Here is a 22,892-nt window from a genome sequence, read left to right as displayed (position 1 = left end):
TCCCCACTTCCCCTCCAGGCAAATACCGGGATGGTACCTAACTTAAGGCCACGGCCGCTTCCTTCCCTCTTCCTTGCCCGTCCCATCCAGTCTTCCCATCCCTCCACAAGGCCCCTGTTCAGCATAGCAGGTGAGGCCACCTGGGCGAGGTACTGGCCATCCTTGCCAGTTGTATCCCCCACCCAGAGTCTGAAGCTCCAAGACACTGCCCTTGAGGCGGTAGAGGTGGGATCCCTCGCTGAGTCCGAGGGAAAAACCGACCCTGGAGGGTAAACAGATTAAGAAGAAGAAGAAGAAGAAGAAGAAGAAGAAGAAGAAGACCTGTTTACAGAAAATTATACTACACAGTACTGTTGTTTTTGGGTCGAGCTTTGTAATATATTAAATAGATATATCTTTTCAAAATGTGTATACCTTTTTTGGCCCCCTCTGTATATAAGAAAACATAAAGCTCAAGTAATACCGGCCTGAGGAATTCCCTTCTTAATGATCACAGGATCAGATGACACTTCACCTATCCTAATTCTCTGCGTTCTATTTTGTAGAAATATAGCCACTCATCCAGTCTCTCTGAGGATACTCCAGCCTCATCCGAGATAGATAATGAACTTACCGAGGATGATGCCACTGAGTACGAAGAAGACAGCGCCGCAGCTCAGTTCTAGGAGCTGCCCCACCACTAGGCTGCCTACTATCGTGCCCAGGCGACCACACATCAGCGACAGGCACACTGCCATAGCTCTGAAAAAAAGTGAACATCAATTTATATTAGACCCCTGACATTCTCCCGAACATACTCCCGCACCTCGACATCTGTTTCCATGGAATTGCTTGTACTCATGTATTAATATAGTAATAGTAGTAGTAGTAGTAGTAGTAGTAGTAGTAGTAGTAGTAGTAGTTGTTGTTGTTCTTGTTCTTGGGTAATGTTTTTAACTTAACTTTGTTGTCACTTGTAATATTAAGCTAGTAGTAAGCTCAACCTATATTATACGCCGTAGTGTTAAGCACTAGAAATACTTAAGCTGTATGTGAAATCGTATGTGCTATTTGCTTTACGTCGCACCGACACAGATATGTCTTATGGCGACGATAGGATAGGAAAACCTAGGAAGTGGAAGGAAACGGCCGTGGCCTTGATTAAGGTACAGCTCCGGCATTTGCCTGGTGAGAAAATGGGAAACCACGGAAAACCATCTTCAGGGCTGCCGACAGTGGGGCTCGAACCCGCTATCTCCCGATTACTGGATACTGGCCGCACTTAAGCGACTGCAGCTATCGAGCTCGGTGATTTAGAATGTTAAACTAGTAGTATTTCTTGTAATATTTCATTTCCGTGGAATTGCTTGTCGTACTTTTTTGTTGCAGTGTTGTTGTTGGGTAATTATCTTTTAACTTTACTTTATTATCACACTACTGTAAGTGACCATTGCCACCGGGATATTTTCCAATTGCGATGTATTTGTTAATGATAATAATAATAATAATAATAATAATAATAATAATAATAATAATAATAATAATAATAATAATAATATCTCCGAAAACAATAAAAGTAGTTGGTGTGGATTAATACCAGTAACGTAATCAGTTCTGCCTGATAGCTTACTTTATCTTATTAATATAAGTTATATGACCTGTGGTATTTTTATAGAGCACGAACTATAAAAATTGTAACTGCCTATTTCAAGAATTATTGGTTGCAGACACCAGGTTTCAAATTGTGACCTTTTAGGGTGGTATCGCACTAGGATGCCGTGGCAATGACAACGGAAGCGATGGCACAGCGCCCAGCTATTGGTAACCAGAAAGGACGCCACATAATCTAGCTTTGATACCAGTCGAGCAAGTAGTAGTGTCAAGGTGGTTGATGAAGAGATGACCTCTGTAATTGCGTACGTGCGGCGTAGGTAAAAAAAAAAATAAAGACGGACATTGTTGTGCATCCTTTCGTAGACTACCGTCCTATAGGCGAAATGTTTTGTAAAATATACTCTGATCTAAGAAAATAGATTTAGCTCTCAAGACTTAAGTGGTGAGATATGCGGATTATATAGATTTCTGAACAAAAATGGTTTAGAATCAAGTTTGTCACATTGGAAAGCGGCCCCACAGAAGCCCTGGTGGTGGTGGTGGTGATTATTGTTTTGAGAGGAAGTACAACTGGGCAACCATCCTTTATATAACACTAATCAGAGAGAAAAAATGGAAGGAAACCGACTCTTTGAAAAATGAAGATGTCGGCCACGAAGGGCATGAAAATGAAAGACTCGCTAGGCCTCGGAAACCTAATAGCGCCGGGTTCGGAAAAGAACAAGAGTTGACCAAAGGAGGTCGGATAGGATAGATCAAAGTTGCACAAGTAAGTGGAAGTAATGCCAGGTCTCAACTAAGGGCCCCGTGGTCGCCAACCCACGCTCCGAAGTTCAGAGCCCCTGGAGCCTCTTTTATTAGCCTCTTACGACAGGCAGAGGATACCATGGGTGTTATTCTACCGCCCCCACCCACAGGGCGAATCACAGAAGCCATAGAAATGCTTCTTACCTAATTCTTTATTTTCTGATATAGAAAGATCTCCTCGAAATATTCCCACAAGTTCTTCTCAGTTTCGTTTTTTAAAGACCCGGTTTATGTACTCGACAGCAAACGAATCCTATAATGGTGATCGGGACTGAATTTCAAATATTAGCCTTTCGATGTCAAGTTCAAAATAAAGATAAATACACTGCACTCATGGACTGGCGAGTGCTGCGATGTTGATTTGGTCTTCATCTTCGAGGCAGGAATGCCAGTAGCATTCGCATTTGGCGCCTTGGTTACTGGTGATGCTAAGTTGGAAGCGGGAAGCCAAGTACGATATATGAATACTAAATTAATACATTGTGTTTGGACGATATGCTGGCAACTGCACCGTGGCGCCCCATTGGCATCCTAGAGCGATATCGCCCTTAGTCTATTCTTACTCAAATGTTTTCATTCCTCCCCTGAAGGGGGAGGCGGGCCTCTTAGACAGTGAGGCCGTCTCTCAGGCCATGATATTTTTTATGGTGAAGGAGATGTGCGGAGAACGTCAGAGGGTTGGCGACCGTGGGGCCTATACTAGGAACTGTCCCGACATTCACCTTAGTGCGGGGGAATGGAAAACCATGGCAAATCATTCTGAAGACTGAAAACACGACTGAGTTATCAAGCTCCTTCAGTGAGTTCATCTGACCGAACCTTAAAGTGAGTGTTTTGGCTTCTTCCACTCTCACCGGTGGAAAATATTGAGTGAGTACCTAACTCACTGAGACTCAACGCCGATTATCACATTCACGAAGTGTTTCATCTCAGTTTACAGTGCGTATGGACCTCTCAACTTCTATTTTAGGGAACATAACGCCATCTTATTGAGCTTGGTGAAAATAGAAGCGCTTACAAGTTTGGGGAAAGATCCACCAAATAAGACAATCTTATTTTTCTCGATTTTATGAGTAAATAAGTGTTTTAGAACAGACACATGATGTTGCCACGAGTGGCTGAATACAAGCAAGGACAACTCTCACCGTGCTCTAATGTGGCAGCCTTGTATCGGTAGATTTACCACCACCAGAGGCGTAGCCAAGGGGAGCGGGTAACTGGGGGTTAGACCCCCCCCCCCCCCAATGGAATTTTTATAAAAGAAAATAAACAGAAACTGGCAATAAACAAGTGAAAGTCGACTCAAAGGGTTGGCTCTTTCGAATATTCAGACAGAGAAAATCGTAAAACCAACAGATCTCTTGAATCTATTTTCTGCCTTGTAAGTTGGATTCGCCGTAAAAGTATTCACTTTGATAATATTTTTCTTGTTCTGTATTTTAATATAAGATTTTGTTATGTATCGCTAGTGCCTTAATTTACTTGTGCCATAATTTACTTGTATCAGTGTTCTTATGACACTCGAGCATGCATGCACCACACAGGCACGAGTACCTTCATTGTGTTCTACCATAATTTTGTAATTATAACCTCCCTCCCCCCAATCGGTCGATTTTGGTTACGCTACTGATCACCATGTAAAATAACTCCTATGGACAAACCTCCAGCATCATGCTAGTTCCAAAAACCTCAAAGTAGTTAATGGGAAGTAAAACTATTTTTATTATTATTATTATTATTATTATTATTATTATTATTATTATTATTATTATTTCAGGACTGTAGTATAATAAGTGAGATCAATCAAGGTGCAGCAATGCTAAAGCAGTGAGCTCGCAGTTGCGATCAACATTATACCCTGTAAAATAAACAAGTCAGCTCCAGAACGACACAATCTTTACACTGGTGAGTTTTCAGATAGACTTTGCTGTACGGGAGTGAAAGCTAAGTGGACTCAAGATATCTTATTTATAAATTAGAAGTAACAGACATGAAAAAAAAACAGGTGAGAACAATGACTTAGAATGAGGAGAGAAAGGCTAAGTTAGGATTGAATTGGATGGATGAAGCTATACGCATAAACCGGCCCCGGCAGTGGAATCACGTGAGACGAAAACAGGAGGATAGGTTACCTAGAAGAATAATGGACTCGGCCATGGAGGAGGACCAAGGAGGCGATAGACTCATTTTCTAATGATCTAAAGATAAGGGGTATAGAACTAAATGAGGCCACAGATCTTGTTACAAATAGAAGATTGTGGAGGCATTTGGTTAATTTACAGAGGCTTAAAAACGTTTTTTTTTTCTTTACGTCGCACCGAAACAGATAGGACTTATGGCGACGATGGGACAGGAAGGTGCTAGGAGTGGGAAGGTAGAGGCCGTGGCCTTAATTGAAGTACAGCCCCAGCATTTTCCTGGTGTGAAAATGGGAAACAACGGAAAACCATCTTCAGGGCTGCCGACGGTGGGGTTCGAACCCACTATCTCCCGAATACTGGATACTGGCCGCACTTAAGCGACTGCAGCTATCGAGCTTGGTGGCTTAAAAACTGAACATTGTTGAGCTGAAAGGCATAACAGTCTATACTGAAGACGTACATTATTATTATTATTATTATTATTATTATTATTATTATTATTATTATTATTATTATTATTATTATTATTATTATTATTATTATTATTATTATTATATCAGAAGAAAGGTTTGGGGCAGGCAGACTTACCTGAGCTGTGTCGGAAAGAGGTCGACAACGATGCTGTTGACGACACTGACGCACATCGTTGAGAGACCAACAAAGATGCAGGAGAGAGCTAGGACGCTGTCTGGGGAGCGCATGAAGTAGAGTACAATACCTCCCAGTCCTGAAGTCACCATGCTGGAAACTGAGATACATCCTCTAATGAGTTCTGTGTTAATGCGCCAATCAGTATGTGAACATACAAGCTGACGAGCTCGCCGTAATATTGTTATTGTTTATTCAGATTATCTCTCCAATTTTAAAATAAAAGAAGGAAAGAAATAAAATGTCAAAATTTAGTGCTTTAACTAATGGTTACAGCGATTTTCAGATTCATAGAGAAACGACCAAGCAAAGCTCACAGAAGGAAGAAGTGAAGGGAACTGCCTACTTGCCTTACACTCACAACACCACAGATCGAATTGCCAAGATACTCCGGAAACACAATATAAAAACCGTGTTTGGCACCGCCACTAAAATTGCTCACAGTCTGAGTAAAACAAAGGACAAATTGTCCCCACTTTTACATCCTGGGGTATACGAAATTCCCTGTACTTGCGGTAAGGTATACATCGGACAAACATGCCGGTCCATTGGTACCCGTAACAAGGAACATGAACGTAATATTCGTCTCAATCTATTTTGCTAGTTGCTTTACGTCGCACCGACACACATAGGTCTTATGGCGACGATGGGACAGGGAAGGGTTAGGAGTGGGAAGGAAGCGGCCGTGGCCTTAATTAAGGTACAGCCCCAGCATTTGCCTGGTGTGAAAATGGGAAACCACGGAAAATCATTTTCAGGGCTGCCGACAGTGGGGTTCGAACCTACTATCTCCCGAATACTGGCCTCACTTAAGCGACTGCAGCTATCGAGCTCGGTTTCGTCTCAACCAGCCAGACAAATCAGTAATAGCTGAGCACGCTCTATCGTCGGGTCATGTTCCAAGATGCTCGAGCTCCTACCCACACTAGACACTCCAGGTCCAGGATTATACGGGAAGCTGTGGAAATACGTAGAAATCCTAACAATTTCAACAGGGACACTGGCTATCAATTAAGTAATACCTGGTTGCCAGCCATTAAGGATTTAGGTACGTAGTTCCCTTCCCTGTCCGTTCACTATTGTTATTTCGTCCCGGTGTTTTCCAAACTCATACGTTCCTCATCGCCAGATGTTTCAATCCAGGCTTGTGTCAATGTCATACACCTGTCAATGTCATACGTTACATACACATGTTATGTGACCCTCTTAGACTGATTCTGATGGTTTGGTCAGCTTCCGCTTCGAACGCTAGCGTTGTGCCACGTTCGGAGAGCCATCTGGTGACAACTGAACGTACCATTTCCGCTTCTATTATAACGTCTAAATTTCGAAAGCTTATTGTTTAAACAGCCTTTCTCTTGGACAGTCGAGATTTTGTTCTGATGACGCAGAGCACAGTTCTCTGCGAAACTTAAAGAATTTCACCTTATTTTCTTGATACAGCATAAGCCCAAAAGCCTGTACAGTATCATGCCTGTAAGTACGGGCCGTGAAAGCATCAATGGCAACATACAAGCTCTTAATGATTCATAGGGTGGTGTTAAAACAGTACTTCGTAACCTAGAGTACCAGGCGTGGAGGACATTGGAAAGCATTAAATCGTATCATGCATATCAAATTGTTGGCATGACGGTTTCTAGTGAAATACAGTGCAATCTCGGAAATCCGACCTTCTCTGGACCGGACAGATGTTGGATTGCTGGGAAAGCTAGATTTATTTTACTTTCATAGGCTATAACTGTTGGTTTTAAGAAAAAATATGTACTGTACATACTCAAAGGGGTTCATTCATATACTGTATTGTATGTAGAGTCGTTCAAAAAATATAAGCACATGGTACTACAGACTATAAGTTCCTCGGAGTTACATTTTCCCCAAAACTATTTAATCTATAGACATAATGTTTCCTGCGGGTATCTACAGGGTTTATATCTAAATTGTGATGTTTTTTTAAGTTTCCTTCACGTCACACTGACACATATAGGTCTTATGACGATGATGGGACAGGAAAGGACTAGGGGTGGCAAGGAATCAACTGTGGCCGTGATAAGGTACATCCCCGGCATTTGCCTGGTGTGAAAACAGGAAACCACGGTAAACCATCTTCAGGACTGCCGGCACTGGGTTTCAAACCCACTATCACCTGGATGCAAGCTTACAGCTACGTGACCCAAACCACACAGCCACTCGCTCGGTTTGAAAATAAATACATAAAATTAAGTCGGATAAAATATTACATTCGAGGAACATACAGTATCATGCGCTCATTCTATTTTTGAGTGGCCATTTTGGAAATATTTAAAGTGTCTGTCTGTCACCGGGCGAGTTGGCCGTGCGCGTAGAGGCGCGCGGCTGTGAGCTTGCATCCGGGAGATAGTAGGTTCGAATCCCACTATCGGCAGCCCTGAAGATGGTTTTCCGTGGTTTCCCATTTTCACACCAGGCAAATGCTGGGGCTGTACCTTAATTAAGGCCACGGCTGCTTCCTTCCAACTCCTAGGCCTTTCCTATCCCATCGTCGCTATAAGACCTATCTGTGTCGGTGCGACGTAAAGCCCCTAGCAAAAAAAAAAAAAAGTCTGTCTGTTTGGTCCTCAGCCCGAAGACTGGTTGGATCCTCAGATAGCACCATGAAAGGTTATGCAGTTGTGGGAAAATCGCAAAAACCTATGGCGGGGCCAAAATGAAGCGTACCAAGCAAGAATTGAAATGAGGTAGTTTGCCATTGCTCCTCACTGAGCCAGAAAGTCCTATTGCAGCTCGACTGACTCTATGAATGGCACTTTTTATAACATAACACAACACAACATTAATAATAATAATAATAATAATAATAATAATAATAATAATAATAATAATAATAATAATAAAAATTTAATGCGGCGAATGGCCAAAATTAATTACAAGGTATATACAAATAAATTATTCTTTACTTAATTCAGTCAAAGACAATGAGAGATACGATATCTGTCACATCGCTTGCCACACCACACATTGCAGATTTGGTACATGATAAGTTACGTCTTCCGTTGGCAGCACTTATGATGAAACCCGTGAATAGCAAAACGGGTCATTGAATGTCTCAATTTGCAACCGCTATCTGTCCACTCTGTCGTTGTCATCGCATCAGTACAGTAGCATTTTCCCCATATTTCTTCTTTTTTCCTCTTCAGTTCGTCCAAGAGGTCTCCATAGCTCGTAGTGTAAGGTAGATGCATCTTAATCCGAAAATCTTCAATAAAGAAGTTTTCTTTTGTCGTTTCATATACTAGACGAAATGAGGTGAATTTTGATACACTAAGACATTCTTTTTATGTAGAGGGCTTTTACCTTCTCCAAATCTTTTAAGTGCTGTTTGCTAAGATAGTCCCAAATGAGTTCCCTTCCATAGGTAACCACAGGTGTTATTTTAATACTAAACAAATCCTTGCGGTGTCAATGGAGATCTGTTTTAAGTGCTTGATGCTGTTGATTGCCAATATTCCAGCTATGGTTCTCTCTCTGATGTGTTCCGTGAACACTACCCCTCTGGTCCGCATAGTTATTCCTAAATATTTACACTTATGTAAAAAATTACACTGTATTGTGACCGTTCACAACGTCAGCTATGGTATGTCATGATTCACAGGAGATGAAATATGCCGTTTTCCGCGTCATTCTGCGATAAAAACTGCCCAAGTTAGAATCTTTCCACCCGCTCCGGGACTCGATTTGCAGTATCCAGAGTCGCGCGACCCAACTCTAGTTGCTGGTAATTAGCAGCAAGGCGGTGCAAGAGCGCTTGTACTCGAAGTTTTCTCACTCCAACCGCGAGCGAGATGAAAAGAGACGCGTTATCACGTGACACAGAATCTAGGTCACTAGCCGAGCCCAGAGAGTATATCCAACGTGGGAACAAACATTATACCCTATTTCCCTCATTCATTCACCACTGCCAACTCATCGAGTTCAATTGTTTTTTCCTGTTAATTTTTTATAAATCGCAAGATATTCAGCGGATAATCACGTGTAAACATTCATCCGAATCAGGGAATTTTACGTGTCATTATGAGACCGAGAAGTGCTCTACATAATTGAAAGAACGATAACTACGCCGTAACAAGGGCTCGTTTTAATGGTTACCAGATGTTGAGCCCCAACCGCGGCAACTAACTCGAGGATTCCCCTAGTGCCCGTCATCATTCACCGACAGAGACAAAGGGACGTTTTTAAGATTGCTTGAGAATCTACGAAGCTATTTCAATAACATTCATTCAGTGAAAATGGGAATACAAGAGCTACAATTTGATATCCTGTACGTCACTCTACGTTGTGTACTACCGGAGCACATTTTCAGAAGAGGTTGCATTTTCCCCCACTCTCAGCATCCGAGCATCTCGTCTATATAAGAAGAAGCTGAGAGGCAGACACTACCAGTTCATTTCCAGTGCAACGCCAGTTCGGTAGTAGTTCGTCGTGATTTGTGTGTGAGTCGTTTATGAAGAGATCATTCTGTAATTTGAGCAGTGTAATGCAGTGATTTATTAAAGTTTGTGAATATATCTGAGTAAGATGTTTGCGCGTACAGTGTGCCGCTAATTATTATAGTAGGAACGGCACGAAACCGTAATGATCGCTGTCCGTGTGTAGGAGGGGTCGTGCATCGAGCCTCATATAGCCTATGCCTAAACTGAGACGGCTCAATTAACATAAATGGGCACGTATCTAACTAAGTGCGTGGAGTGTGTGTAACCATATTTTCTTCCACTTTTATAGGGGTTTGGTAATGCATGACGTAATTATAAGGACCTTAGATTAATTAAGTGTGAAGCGCTGTCAAGTAAAGAGGGCTTAAATATTCTGTAAAATTGACTCCAGTTATCATCTTTCCATAGCATATACGAGTCATCAAGATTTTTCAGTAATTCACCTTTTTTTTGCACTTCACCTGGTAGAAATTTCTCCTAATTAGTAATTAAGGCACCTGAAACAACGGATCGAGACAGTGGGGTATATTACGTCGAATTATTTAGCTCGCGAGTGCGTGAGGTAATTTGGACCCGTGTGGCAGGAGTTCATCAATAAGTAGCATTGTATTCGAGGTATCGAGAGGAAGAACAGGGCGGCTAGGCAGGTTGTAGTCTTAATTGATATTGTGAAGTAAGAATGTGAGGCTCCCTTGGTGTTTGTTGTTAAGATGCGCGAAGCGGATACCGCGCTATGAATATGTTGATTTCGGCCGGACATAGAGCCGATGTGGCCAGAAAGAAAAGAAGCGAGATAATTTGCCGTGAAACAATTGTATGAGAGGGCCCTGTGGCCGATGTTGGAAGTGGGTCGTGGGCGACACAGCTGGGAGATTTATGAGCCCCTTTAAAAGGGGAAGTAAAAGGGAACATATACAAGTGGCTGGTTTCTTTCCTCTCTGCACAGCGATTACGTGTGTTAATTTGAATAGTGCCAACGTCGCATAGATTCCAAATGTGCATTAAAAGAATGATCCCTCCAATTTCTTTCCTTAATTATTTACAGCGTGCAGGGAATTCCAGGTTAGGTATACCCTGTCTTAGAAGATCCTGAGTTCATTCCAGGAGACGGTGAAAGTTTGTGCTCACTGTTACCAACAGCGGGTGGCTTGTGCCATCTGTGATTCATCGTGTGTGTGTGTGAAATGTATTTGTTCTTGTCCATTTCTTGCAGGAAGTGATAAGATACTCTGTCTGTGATGTCTGGTAATCGAGTCGCACTATGCTTGTCCACAGGTAGCAACGTTGTGTAAATAATGTTCTGATGTGTGTATTGATGGAAATCCTAATGAAATGAGCGTGTTTATTATATTGCTTATTCGGCGATGATTCACTTAGGGAAGTGTTGTGATACGACTTTCAAAGGATTGGGAGTGTACATAGTAAACATATGCTTATTTCAGTTCATCCGATGTTAGCAGACTTATATCGTAGCTTGATATAATTTGAATGTATTAATATTCGGCAGGTAAACAGAATTACAGCAGGGTATGGCCATACTGATTAAATATATGTGTAAAGTGAGAAGTGAAAGTGTAGAGTGAAATAATTCGAGAAGAAGCGCCTCTCTAAGCCTGAAATAATGTAAATAGTTCAAGAGGGAACGCCTCTTAAGTTTGAATAATTGAACGTATGATGAAGTGTAGGGAAAGACTACCGAACATTTAAACGTCAAGATCACCTTAAGTATCATATGTAAAGTGCGTTGTATGGCATATCCATGTTAATAAGATGTGTTTCACTAGTATAGTAAAATTGTTATACAAGATATTGTGTCTCTTCTCATTGGTAATGAATTAGTATTCCTCTCATAATTAATATTCCCCTGCTATAAAATTATTAGAAGATCAACGCCCCATCGGACGGTCCAGTCAGCCCGATAATGCAATACCGACTCAGCTAGCGAATCATTCTAGGAGAGGAAGGTGAGGCTTCGATAACCGGGCTGAGTTCGAAGCTCATCGGAGGTGCTCCATTCTAATGTTATACTTATGAGCCACGATAATTTATTTATGTACTGAAGCCTTTGACGGGTACAGTATGTAGGTATGATCTTCAGAAGGGTTGGTGGCACCTCAGGCAAAGAAACTTTCACATGTGAGGACGCCAAAATATAACATTACTAATAACACAAAATACACACTTCAATAATTACAAACACTGTAATAAATATAACATTTCACACTGTATTTGGGAAAGGAAGGTAGTAAAAAGCTATCAACTGTAGTTTGTTTCTTTACATGATATGTTTGGAAGGTTTCTCCTTGTAATCTCGTCTTCTTTCTTTCTTTTTTCTTAATCTGTTTACCCTCCAGGGTTGGGTTTTCCTCCGGACTCAGCGAGGGATCTCATCTCTAGCGCTTCAAGGGCAGTGTCCTGGAGCGTGAGACTTTGGGTCGGGGGGGAAACAGCTCGGGAGGTGGACCAGTACTTCGCCCAGGCGGCCTCACCTGCTATGCTGAACAGGGGCCTTGTGGGGGGGATGGCAAGATCGGAAGGGAGAGTGAAGGAAGCGGACGTGGCCTTTAATTAGGTACCAACCCGGCATTTACCAGGAGGAGAAGTGGGAAACTAGGGAAAACCATTTCCAGGACGGCTGAGGTGGGAATAGAACCCACCTCTACTCAGTTGACCTTCCGAGGCTGAGTGGACCCCGTTCCAGTCCTCGTACCACTTTTAAAATTTCGTGGCAGAGCCGGGAATCAAACCCGGGCCTCCCGGGGTGGCAGCATATCATGCTAACTACTACACCACAGAGGCAGACTGTAATCTCTTCAAGAAAAAAAAAGAAAGAACGTACTTGGGATCAGTAGCGGTTGTTTCAATACAGAACGGCAGATGGAAACCTGTATTTGATAATTTAGCGGTAAAAGGTGGTGTAAAAGGTGCTTGTCTTTGGATCTGGATTTTAAACAAGGAACGTCGTCCTGCTGGAAGATGGGTAAGAGTAACTGGCATTATAAAGTAGCAAGAATTTCATTTCGATGTTAATCCCATATTTTTTAACATTATATTTCACTTTACTTCAGGATTTAACGTATACCCTTTTAATGTTCTATTTCGTTTTATATTCTGTCAATCAATCAATCAATCAATCAATCAATCAATCAATCAATCAATCAATCAATCAATCAATCAATCAATCAATCAATCAATCAATCAATCAATCAATCAATCAATCAATCAATCAATCAATCAATCAATCAATCAATCAATCAATCAATCAATCATCTGCATTTAGGGCTGTTGTCGAGGTAGCAGATTCCTTATCAATTGCTTACCCAGCCGTTTCTTAAATGTTTTCAAGGAATTCGGAATTGTATCGAAGATTTACTTTGATAAATTATTCCAATCCCTCACTCCTCGTCCTGTAAATGAATATTTGCACCAATTTGTCCTCTTGAATTCCAACTTATCTTCATATTATATTTCCTAATTTTAAAGACACCACTCAAGCTTATTCGTCTACTTATGTCATTCCACGCCATCTCTCCGCTGACAGCTCGAAACATACCACATAGTCAAGCATCTCGTCTCCTTACTCCCAAGTCTTCCCAGCTCAATGTTTGTAACATTTTAGTAACACTACTCCTTTGTCGCAAATCACCCAGAACAAATCGTGGTGCTTTCTTTTGAATTTTTTCCAGTTCTCATATCAAGTAGTCCTGGTGAGGGTCCCAGACTCTGGAGCCGTACTCTAACTGCGGTCTTACCAGAGACTTATACGTCCTCTCCTTTACATCCATACTACAACTCCTAAATACTTTCATAACCCTGTGGAGAGATCTGTAACCTTTCTTAATTACCTCGTAAATATGATTACCTCAATGAAGATCACTTCTTATATTAACACCTAGGTACTTTCGTTATTCCCCATGAGGTACCATCACCTCATGCACACAATAAAACTGAGAGGACTTTTCCTCTTGGTGAAACTCACAACTTGACTACGATTTAAACGATCATTTCGTTATCCGACTTACAGTAGGGTCTGACCCCGAGCTGGTTGGTTAAGAAGGTGTCCACTGTACTTGATTACGACATACCTAAATACAGTAGAGATAATACGTGACACTTCCGGATTTAGCCTTGTTAAAATGGGAGACAAGTCGCAAGTGGCGCTCTTAGTGGCGTGACCTGGAAATTAGCGCTAAATTCAAATACCAATGGAAATGTATATACGGAAATGGATAAATAAATTACGTCTAGAAAGAAAGTGTTACTAAAATTTTAACTTCAAAGTTGCTAAAGCAATTCTCCAAAATGAATGAAGAATTATTTAACAGGTTATTATTTAAACACTGAAATTAGACACATAATCAAGATGTGAAATGGACTGCTGTGAAAAGGCTTGATCTTTCATTTATGCATTACTTCTTTAGCTTTAACATTCCTGCCTGAACTTTCACGGCTAAATTTGTCTTTTTTCTCATTTAAAAGCATTGTATCATCACATTAAAACACTTGTCAACAAAAATATCGGCACATTCCTTACACACATAATTCAAGGAATTTTCATTTAAGAGCTGGGCAATTTTCCTTTTAACTTGAAGTCTACTAACAGAAAGAAAATCTATAAATTTAGCCTCAAAAACATTCAAACTTTCCTAAAAAGCAATACTTGCCATTACATTGGGGTAAAGCATATTTTCATCATCATATTGCTTCAACAAAATATGTACATTTCTGAAATCACCCATATTTTCTTGCAACACAACCAGTCACACACATAAGCATATGCATCTTCCTGAATTAAATCAAACCCACAGACCACACCTACAACAACACATCGGTACTAAAGTTTAACTGCTGCGCTATACAATAAAATAAGTTTGTTATATTTTAAGCCAGTTAAAATATGGGTCGCGCAGGTCAGAAGTTCAGGAAGTAGTATGAAAATCTCTTTGTAAATGGAAGAATATATATGCAAACCCAATATTTACTTACATTCTTTTCGCGAGGGAAACGGAAGACCGCCAATCCTTCTGCACTTATAGTTATTGCAGCCAAACACAGCACATATCATTCCACTCTTGTTGAGAGGAGATATCAAGGAATGACACACGCTGCTATTTACTTATGTCAACGTAATGCAAACGCATAAATAACGCCAAAAACTTCACAAACAAATACACGTGCTCTTATGACAGAATCAGTAACTCCAGGTCACTCCGCTAGATAGAGCTCTAATCGCTGTCCCTCGATATCTCGCAGTGTCTCGCGTATTGTCTCTGCTGTATTTGATTAGATCCACAACACCGCCTGGCACTCCGGCTCTCTCAACACATACTGTAGGAACATGCCGATATTATTACTATGAATGTAAACATACTCACTTAGCACATTCCTTTTCCCGAGATGGGGCACCAGGTACCCTGCCAGGATGTACGCTAGTGCTGTCGCTCCACCTATGATGAGCGTGTTCTGGAACACCTCCGAGTCCACATCGTTGCTGCACCGCGGCTCCTCTTCCTGCGCGGTGTGGTTCACCAGGGCGTGCACCATCTCACACATCGTGAGGTCGTGGCCGGGATGCAGCGCCGTGTACTGGGACACGCGGTTGAACAGCTCCGGTAACCACAGCTGAAAGCCGTTAGCGCTGTAAAGATTGAATGTCTGCCTTACGCAAAGAAAGAGAAAGAGGGGAATCAAATATCCTGTCTGTGGCTATGGCTTACTTTACAAAATTATAAGCCTGAAGGGATTAATTAACTATTGTTTCATACGAAAATGGGATCATTTGAATCAGTAGGATTCTCTTTGATTTTTTTTACCAGTGTCAATACATTTCATTTCAAATTCTAGAAGGCCAACAATGTCAATTTGATGATTTTTTATTCACTTTGATCAAACTGAATGATAACTATGAGATTGAGAGATGGCACAAGCAGCAATTTTTACTGCGTGACGCATTGAGGTACATGAATTGAGGCGTTGACATGGGAAATGTAGTAAGTAAAAAAAACTATATATTAATAATAATAATAATAATAATAATAATAATAATAATAATAATAATAATAATAATAATAATAATAATAATTGCACCGGGAGGTACACCTCAACGCCAAGCATTCAAAACTAGCGCCTAAATGAACTCCTCTATTGGTAAAACAACGAAACTGAAACTACACCAACTTAGAACTTTACTCAGAAGATGTCACTACAGAAATATGATGTAATTTTGTTACTGTGCAGTTGCCTAAACTGAGTGAATTTCTCCTTGTTTTATTTGCCATTCATCAAGAAGTTTGGACATTCTTCCACAGATGACACTACTAAAACTACGATCACGCACCTTGGTACGAGGTGTAAGAAGTTATTATTTAAGGAAGTTTTGTGTTTCTAGGTTTTGTAACTGAATGATGTTCGTTTATTTTTGGGTTGGCAATATTTCCTTTTTATTTACGCCAGTTTTGAATCTAGCCAATCCCAAATTTCTGTAATTAATTTTCAACTTATCACAGCCTTCTTCTTCGACTCTGAGTGTAACTTTGAAATTGACCAATTAAAATGAGAGGGTGTGGCTGGTTTCGTCTTGAATAATCTCGTATCTTCCCTGAGGGTTTATGAACTGCGGCTTTTCACGTTTCTTGGCCAATTGATCGTCACCTTACTGAGTGTATGTGTCAAAGCGGGAGGCGGCTGGCCTCTTTCGTCAGCTGCTAGAACTTCTACAAGGTAATGGCCACATAACATCTTTCTTTCTTGCTAACTCCGCAGTTTAACCCGAGGGAAAGGTCTGAATCATTAACTATGTAACCTACCTTTTCTAAAAATGTAACTTTCTGTCGGCTAATGTAAAAACGTCATAAAATCTTTAACTGTAAATCGGGGATAGAGAGTGATGTACCCTCTCGAGCTTCCCTTCATCTTGGTTTGAGGTGACTACGTTTTTATAACTGTTTTTCATTCTGTAATGTGGTAAAGCAACTTCTATTCGAGTCACCTCAGTAGTTTGGGAACAGCCGCTGTTTCATCGGCCTAGAGCCCCTTAGGTTGTTTTAGTGTTCATATCTAGAAGTGCAAGTATAAGCCTCCATTCAGTTTGTGTTTCGGGCCATTTACTTAACCTGTTCTTATTCCACGAAGACTCAGTAGGTTGGGTATTTAATACCCCTGTAAAAATAAGTTCCATTTGGGAAATAATGATGTAATGTTGCCTTGAGTAGGCAATATGGAACCGAGAGCCTGTTAGCTCTTTTTCAAATTGTGTAACTGTAAAGTGTGCCTCTTGGGAGGCTAGATATTTTGCCTTTAGGGAGCAAGTGCTCTTGAATTAGGGGATTTCTGCCCCTCATTATATAATACCTCTTCCTTTTGTAAAACTGTAAAACTAGAGGCTTAAAGCCCAAAGTGCTAAGGTTCTGTATCTTGTACCATTTCTCAATCTTGTTTAATGATTGCTACTTGTACCTACCTGTAATATTGTCATGAAACAATTGTTAAGTTTTAAGCTCTAAAATATAACCTTCAGTTTAAGTTTTAAATTCTATTCTTGACATTGTAGTTAGACCCATTCACCCCGGCACCTTCTTTAACCTCTTTCTGCTCCACGGGTATCCCCATAACAATAATAATCGAAATTTATTTTTTTATGGAGAACATAATAAACGCTAATGCTAATGGAATGGAAAGCAAGTCAACTGGTACAGTAGATTAGTTTCTACGATTGGCGCAAGACGGCTATGGTAACTCAACAACGTTTGGCATGGAGAAGGTAGTAAGTCAGCCCGTGTCTCTGGTGGAATTCGGTACAACCTTTTCCATTTGTTGTTGCCAGAATACCTCCGAAACTTATTCCATTCAAAATGGTAAGTCGTTATTGCCAGCACCTTGATATGACGTTCATACTAGTTGTTTGTTTTCAAAAATAGGTACATGTGTCTGGCCAACAACGGTTTCAGAAGGAGATGCGGAAATACTTAGAGAGGCTAAACATTTCCGACCATTCCATGTAATCATGATGACGCCTGAGGATTTTTGTGACTTCGCCATGGAAAGCAAGAGATATTTAAATACTCAACGCCTTAATATTAGCACTGTGAGGTGGCTAAGGATTTCAAAAGCTGAACTTCCCTAAGTCAAGACAAGGCAGTCGTTCAACGAGTTAAAACCGTGAAAGGAGTACAATGTCCTCAAAAGGGGGCGGTTCTATCACGTGATAGACAACATGAAGACCTCACAACCACTTGGAAGGAGATTAATCATCAGCGAACCGTATTAAGGACTCATTGGCTATGCTGGATTTCTTGGATGAAAAATATAATTTATTTTATCGTGAAATTTCCGTTTGAAACATACACTTCAGCTGACAAACTGATTACACAGTATTTTTACAACGTATGTTATCGTACAATTTGTGCCTGAATCATAATTATCATAAATATTTGTGTTAAAGTGATAAATGGATTATTTCTTGGTTTTACATTATTTATCTTCAGTAACATCTGCTTAAGAATGCTGAAAAAACTATTTTTTATTTTCCTGTAAAACTCACATTTTATGACTTACTACCTTTCCAATGTCAATGTCTCAATTGTTCAACTTTAGAATCTAGAACTCTTTTGATGAGGCGCTGAATAACAGAACAAATTACTATCAAACTTGGAGACAATAATACTAACGGCCCTTCAATCGAAATGTTCTTTGAAGACCCCGAAAACCGGAGGACGATGCGGTTTTCTTAATGGTGTTTTAGGAAATCATTTTAATGTGACTGAGTTTTTAATATCATGGTTTTTATTTCTCATTTCACTGATACATGTTTCACCATCGATTAACATTCAAAATCCAGAGGGATAATAGTTCACGAGGGAGTTTTGGACTGAGTTTTCATTGTGCCAAATAACTGCGAGATGCTGAGTGTGGAGTAGATAGTTATTTTACTGTAACTTATTTATTTACTTACATACGATCCTTTTCTACTGCCAGGTGTAAATGTTTTAAAGACAGCTTTCCATTTTACACGGTTTCTGGTCAGAATTCCAGCCCTATTCATATCAAGGTCAGTGGTGAGTTGGCGTAGAATGCCATAAGTAGAAGAATAAGCTTGAGTGGAGCTAGGGAAGATCATAATGTGAAGATAGTTAGAATTCAAGAGGACAAATTGGGGTAAATATTCATTTATAGGACGAGGAGTTAGGGATTGGAATAAAGTATCAGGGGAAATGTTCGATGCATTTCCAAATTCGTTGAAAATATTTAAGAAAGACCTAGGCAAACAATTGGTAAGGAATCTGCCACCTAGACGACCACCCTAAATGCAGATGATGATTGATTGATTGATTGATTGATTGATTGATTGATCGATCGATTGATTAATTAATTGATTGCTTGCTTGCTTGATTGATTGATTGATTGATTGATTGATTGATTGATTGATTGATTGATTGAAGTTAATTTCCTGTCAGTGCTTTGCCTACTTATTCCTCCCATGTTTGCTTTGGTCTTCCACTTAAGCTCGTATTCACCAACGCGAGTAAACACTTTTATTTCGGTTTAAAGCTACGTAAACCGAGATAAGTTACATTTACATTCACCAACAACATCTCGGTTTAAAATTTTACCGGAGAAAGGTTAGCCAGTAGAACAGGAAAAGATAATAAATAGCCTTTCAAGATGACAGATCGTAGACGGTTGGAGTATTTAACTGAAAGAGAAAATCACAGCGACGAGGAATATAACCAAGATTATGCAATAAAACGTCCTAGGCGGATAAAAGGAATGCGCTACATACCTTGAAGACTACGATGACGCTGACTTTGAAACACATTTTAGCTTAACTAAAGCTTTGACACTGTCAGTGTTATCCATGGTCTAACATAACCTGCAACCGGATTTCCCAACACACAGGTAAGCCTAAGATGAATTCTCGATTATAGCTTATATCTTGTACGGTACAAGACTGGACGACTTTTTATTGAAGAATTAAGGATTAATGCCGTATTTTTAACGATATATACAACGCGATATTTCTTATTCTCTAGATGTTAAATTCAATAACATTTCATTCTTTTTGAAAGTTTTATTACGCTTCTTTCTTCGGCTCCGCTCAATAGCGGACATAATTTATGATACATTAATTGCAAACTTAATAAAAAAACTTGTTTACATCTCGATAGTGCCGGCAGCGCGTAGTCATTTGTTTTCCATGCGTCAGTATGAACAATTTAAGGTTCAAATTCAGGGACCCCTTTTCCTAATGCCAGTCACAGTGCGTTGGGGAGATTGTATTATAATGTAGAAATGCAGCTCTAACGTAAATACGACAAAAACTCATAGGACCAAAGTTGTAGATGAGTTGGACATGAATTGTAGTTGAGCGGCGATTGTGCTATCATCTCTTTTGTGATACGACTTACCGATTAGCCAGCAATTACCCCGAAACGAAGGTCCGCACCATCATTAAATTTGCTTCCATATTTCGATATTTCTTGGGGTCAAAATATTACACATTTGAACATCTTACAATGTTCCCACAAAGGAAAGTGTACAGGTTTCGGGATTAGCACTCGCATATGTACGGAGAAATTAAGGAAGAAATTAGTACAGTTAAGAAAGTTGGCATTAATTGAAGCTAGATAACTGAGGACAGCCGGATAGGAGAAATAAGTAAATACCAAGTGAATGTATTGGAAAATGAAATGTACCTCACTAAGTTGTGGTGATATGAGTCACGGATTTAAGAAAGCGGTAACAGAGGAGAAATTTAGGCACAGAGATTCTTAGCTAATCAGATAAGGAGACGACTTATGGTGTTATTACTTAAGCCTGATGTGGCAAAGCTGAGGCAAGAAATTAAAGCAGAAAACGGAAGTAGAAGAGAAATATAAAAATTATAGCAAATGTCAGGAAACACCGTACGGTGTGAGATAATGGTCTACACTCCGCGGTGATGTTGAAATATAAACAGTCATCCTTAGTACTATTAGAAGACGATTGTAACCTCCAACCAGGATGCGAAACCAGAAAGAAATGGTGAGATGGAGAAGGATCATAGGGTTTAACTACTAGTGTTTATTTCAGGTAATACCCGGTGGGGGGGGGGTAATTTATTTACTGGGGGTTAATTTCCCAATAAGAAAATTACCCCCTCCCCCAGAAAAATGTAAATTTTAGATTTTTTTTGTTTGAATTGTGTTAGTAAAATACGCATGATAAACACTGGAAAGTTATTTCGTTTGTACACTCCTTAAGTGAATATTGTACTATTGGCTACCTATCTGAAACACACACACACACTCTCTCTCTCTCCAGGAACCTTTAAGATAAAATCGTCACTGGTTGGGGGGCGAACCCTCCATCCCCCTGCGATTTCGCACCCTGCCTCCAACCGTATTCCACAAATATCTCACAGAATGCTAGCTTGACGTCTCTCTCGCCTTCTGATCAAGGAACAACTACGAGTTTACAGGGATGATGACGAAAATTACATTATGTTATGTTTCTTCTTTGCTGGCAAGCAACCAGAGATATAGCCATGGTAACCGGTAGGTTCGTTTTCGGTCTGCGAGGCTGTCCATCATCCAACACAGAGCACGAAACCCGCAGAAAATAGTGATTTCTCCGTCATTTGAATTACGTGGACAACAAAAATGTATTCAAAATGAAGGGAGTTTCAAATATAGTCTAAAGATTTCACGGAAAATCAATAGTGAACGGGAAAATATCAAATGACTCGTTTGTTCTTCCTATAAAATCCCTCTCTCTTCCATGACTTTTAAATTATATGCATATCGCTTGCTTGTTGTTTTAAGGGGCCTAACATCAAAGGTCATCGGCCCTATATGCATATCAGAACCTGCTCCTGGATGAGTATACTCTAAATATGACGTTTGGCCGTTTCACCATGATGGTGGAACAGACAGACAGACAGACAGACAGACAGACAGATACGAAAGCTAGAAACCACTGATACGGTATTCAGCTGACCTAAAATGGACACATATCTCAAAAATTGGCAAAATAAGCGAAATTACAAACAGCGGACTCCCTACAACTTTATTTATATTATTATTATTATTATTATTATTATTATTATTATTATTATTATTATTATTATTATTATTATTATTGAATGGATTAAATATTGAAGAGGATGCTCACCATGAAAATATAGCGAAGTCTAGGAGGCACGCCAACAAGGTATTCACCAGATATGGCGGCCGAAAGAGCGGTAATGTTTGATGCAGCATGTTCTTGAAGAGTTCCCGAGCGGACTTGACGTTCGCCACGGGTGGAGCAGCCAAGACACTCTCACGACGAGGCTGTGAGTCCATTTGGATGGCCTTTACCTGTGTAACATGGAAGGAAATGAAGAAGTACAGAGATTGCGAATATTTCTTCGCTTCTACTAGCAAACAGCCCAGGCGAATGGACAACTTAATCAACTCCTACTCAGACTTTTCCAATAGCCTGTAATTAAAATATATGGTAAATACATAAGTGTAGAAGAGGGTAATAAGCAGCATAAATTATGTAAAATAAATTATATAGTATACAAACTATATCGACAAAAAAATCATGGATACTCCTCGTGTTATATTAAGAACGATGGCGCAATCGGATTGGCGGAGAAAGTGTTACGTTTCGAGAAAATTTAGGTACGGGCGCGCGATTTAAATTGACGAACTCGCCGTAGTATTTCCTATGCCAGAGCACAAGCCGCTGCGTGCTTCAGGGAAGAGGCGAGGGAGGAGAAGTGGGTGTATGATGGAGACAGAGATAATGCTCCGCGAGGGCCAGAGCGCAAGCCGCTGTCGTGCTTCAGGAAAGAGAAGGGGAGGGAGGGGAAGTGGGTGTATGATGGAGACAGAGACAATGTTCCGCCAGGGCCAGAGCGCAAGCCGCTGTCGTGCTTCAGGAAAGAGAAGGGGAGGGAGGGGAAGTGGGTGTATGATGGAGACAGAGACAATGTTCCGCCAGGGCCAGAGCGCAAGCCGCTGCCGTGCTTCAGGAAAGAGAAGGGGAGGGAGGGGAAGTGGGTGTATGATGGAGACAGAGATAATGCTCCGCGAGGGCCAGAGCGCAAGCCGCTGTCGTGCTTCAGGAAAGAGAAGGGGAGGGAGGGGAAGTGGGTGTATGATGGAGACAGAGACGATGTTCCGCCAGGGCCAGAGCGCAAGCCGCTGTCGTGCTTCAGGAAAGAGAAGGGGAGGGAGGGGAAGTGGGTGTATGATGGAGACAGAGACAATGT

At 40.6% G+C, this 22,892-nt stretch overlaps 1 protein-coding gene across 1 annotated transcript in view; it reads right to left on the bottom strand.

Moving 5' to 3' along the window:
* LOC136884825 (synaptic vesicle glycoprotein 2B) overlaps positions 1–22,892 on the bottom strand; it is a 134,385-nt gene that overhangs the window by 10,398 nt on the left and 101,095 nt on the right. The window contains exons 7-10 of the mRNA XM_067157116.2: positions 21,803–21,990; positions 15,031–15,293; positions 5,130–5,289; positions 614–741 (exon numbers count right to left, since the gene is read on the bottom strand). Of these exons, the coding sequence (XP_067013217.2) occupies positions 614–741; positions 5,130–5,289; positions 15,031–15,293; positions 21,803–21,990 (739 nt within the window). The remainder of the gene's footprint in view (positions 1–613; positions 742–5,129; positions 5,290–15,030; positions 15,294–21,802; positions 21,991–22,892) is intronic.

The sequence above is a fragment of the Anabrus simplex genome, chromosome 1 (assembly GCF_040414725.1).
Source record: "Anabrus simplex isolate iqAnaSimp1 chromosome 1, ASM4041472v1, whole genome shotgun sequence".
Classification (NCBI taxonomy): domain Eukaryota; kingdom Metazoa; phylum Arthropoda; class Insecta; order Orthoptera; family Tettigoniidae; genus Anabrus; species Anabrus simplex.
Note: the sequence above shows the minus strand (reverse complement) of the source record. Positions and strands in the feature narration are given on the sequence as shown.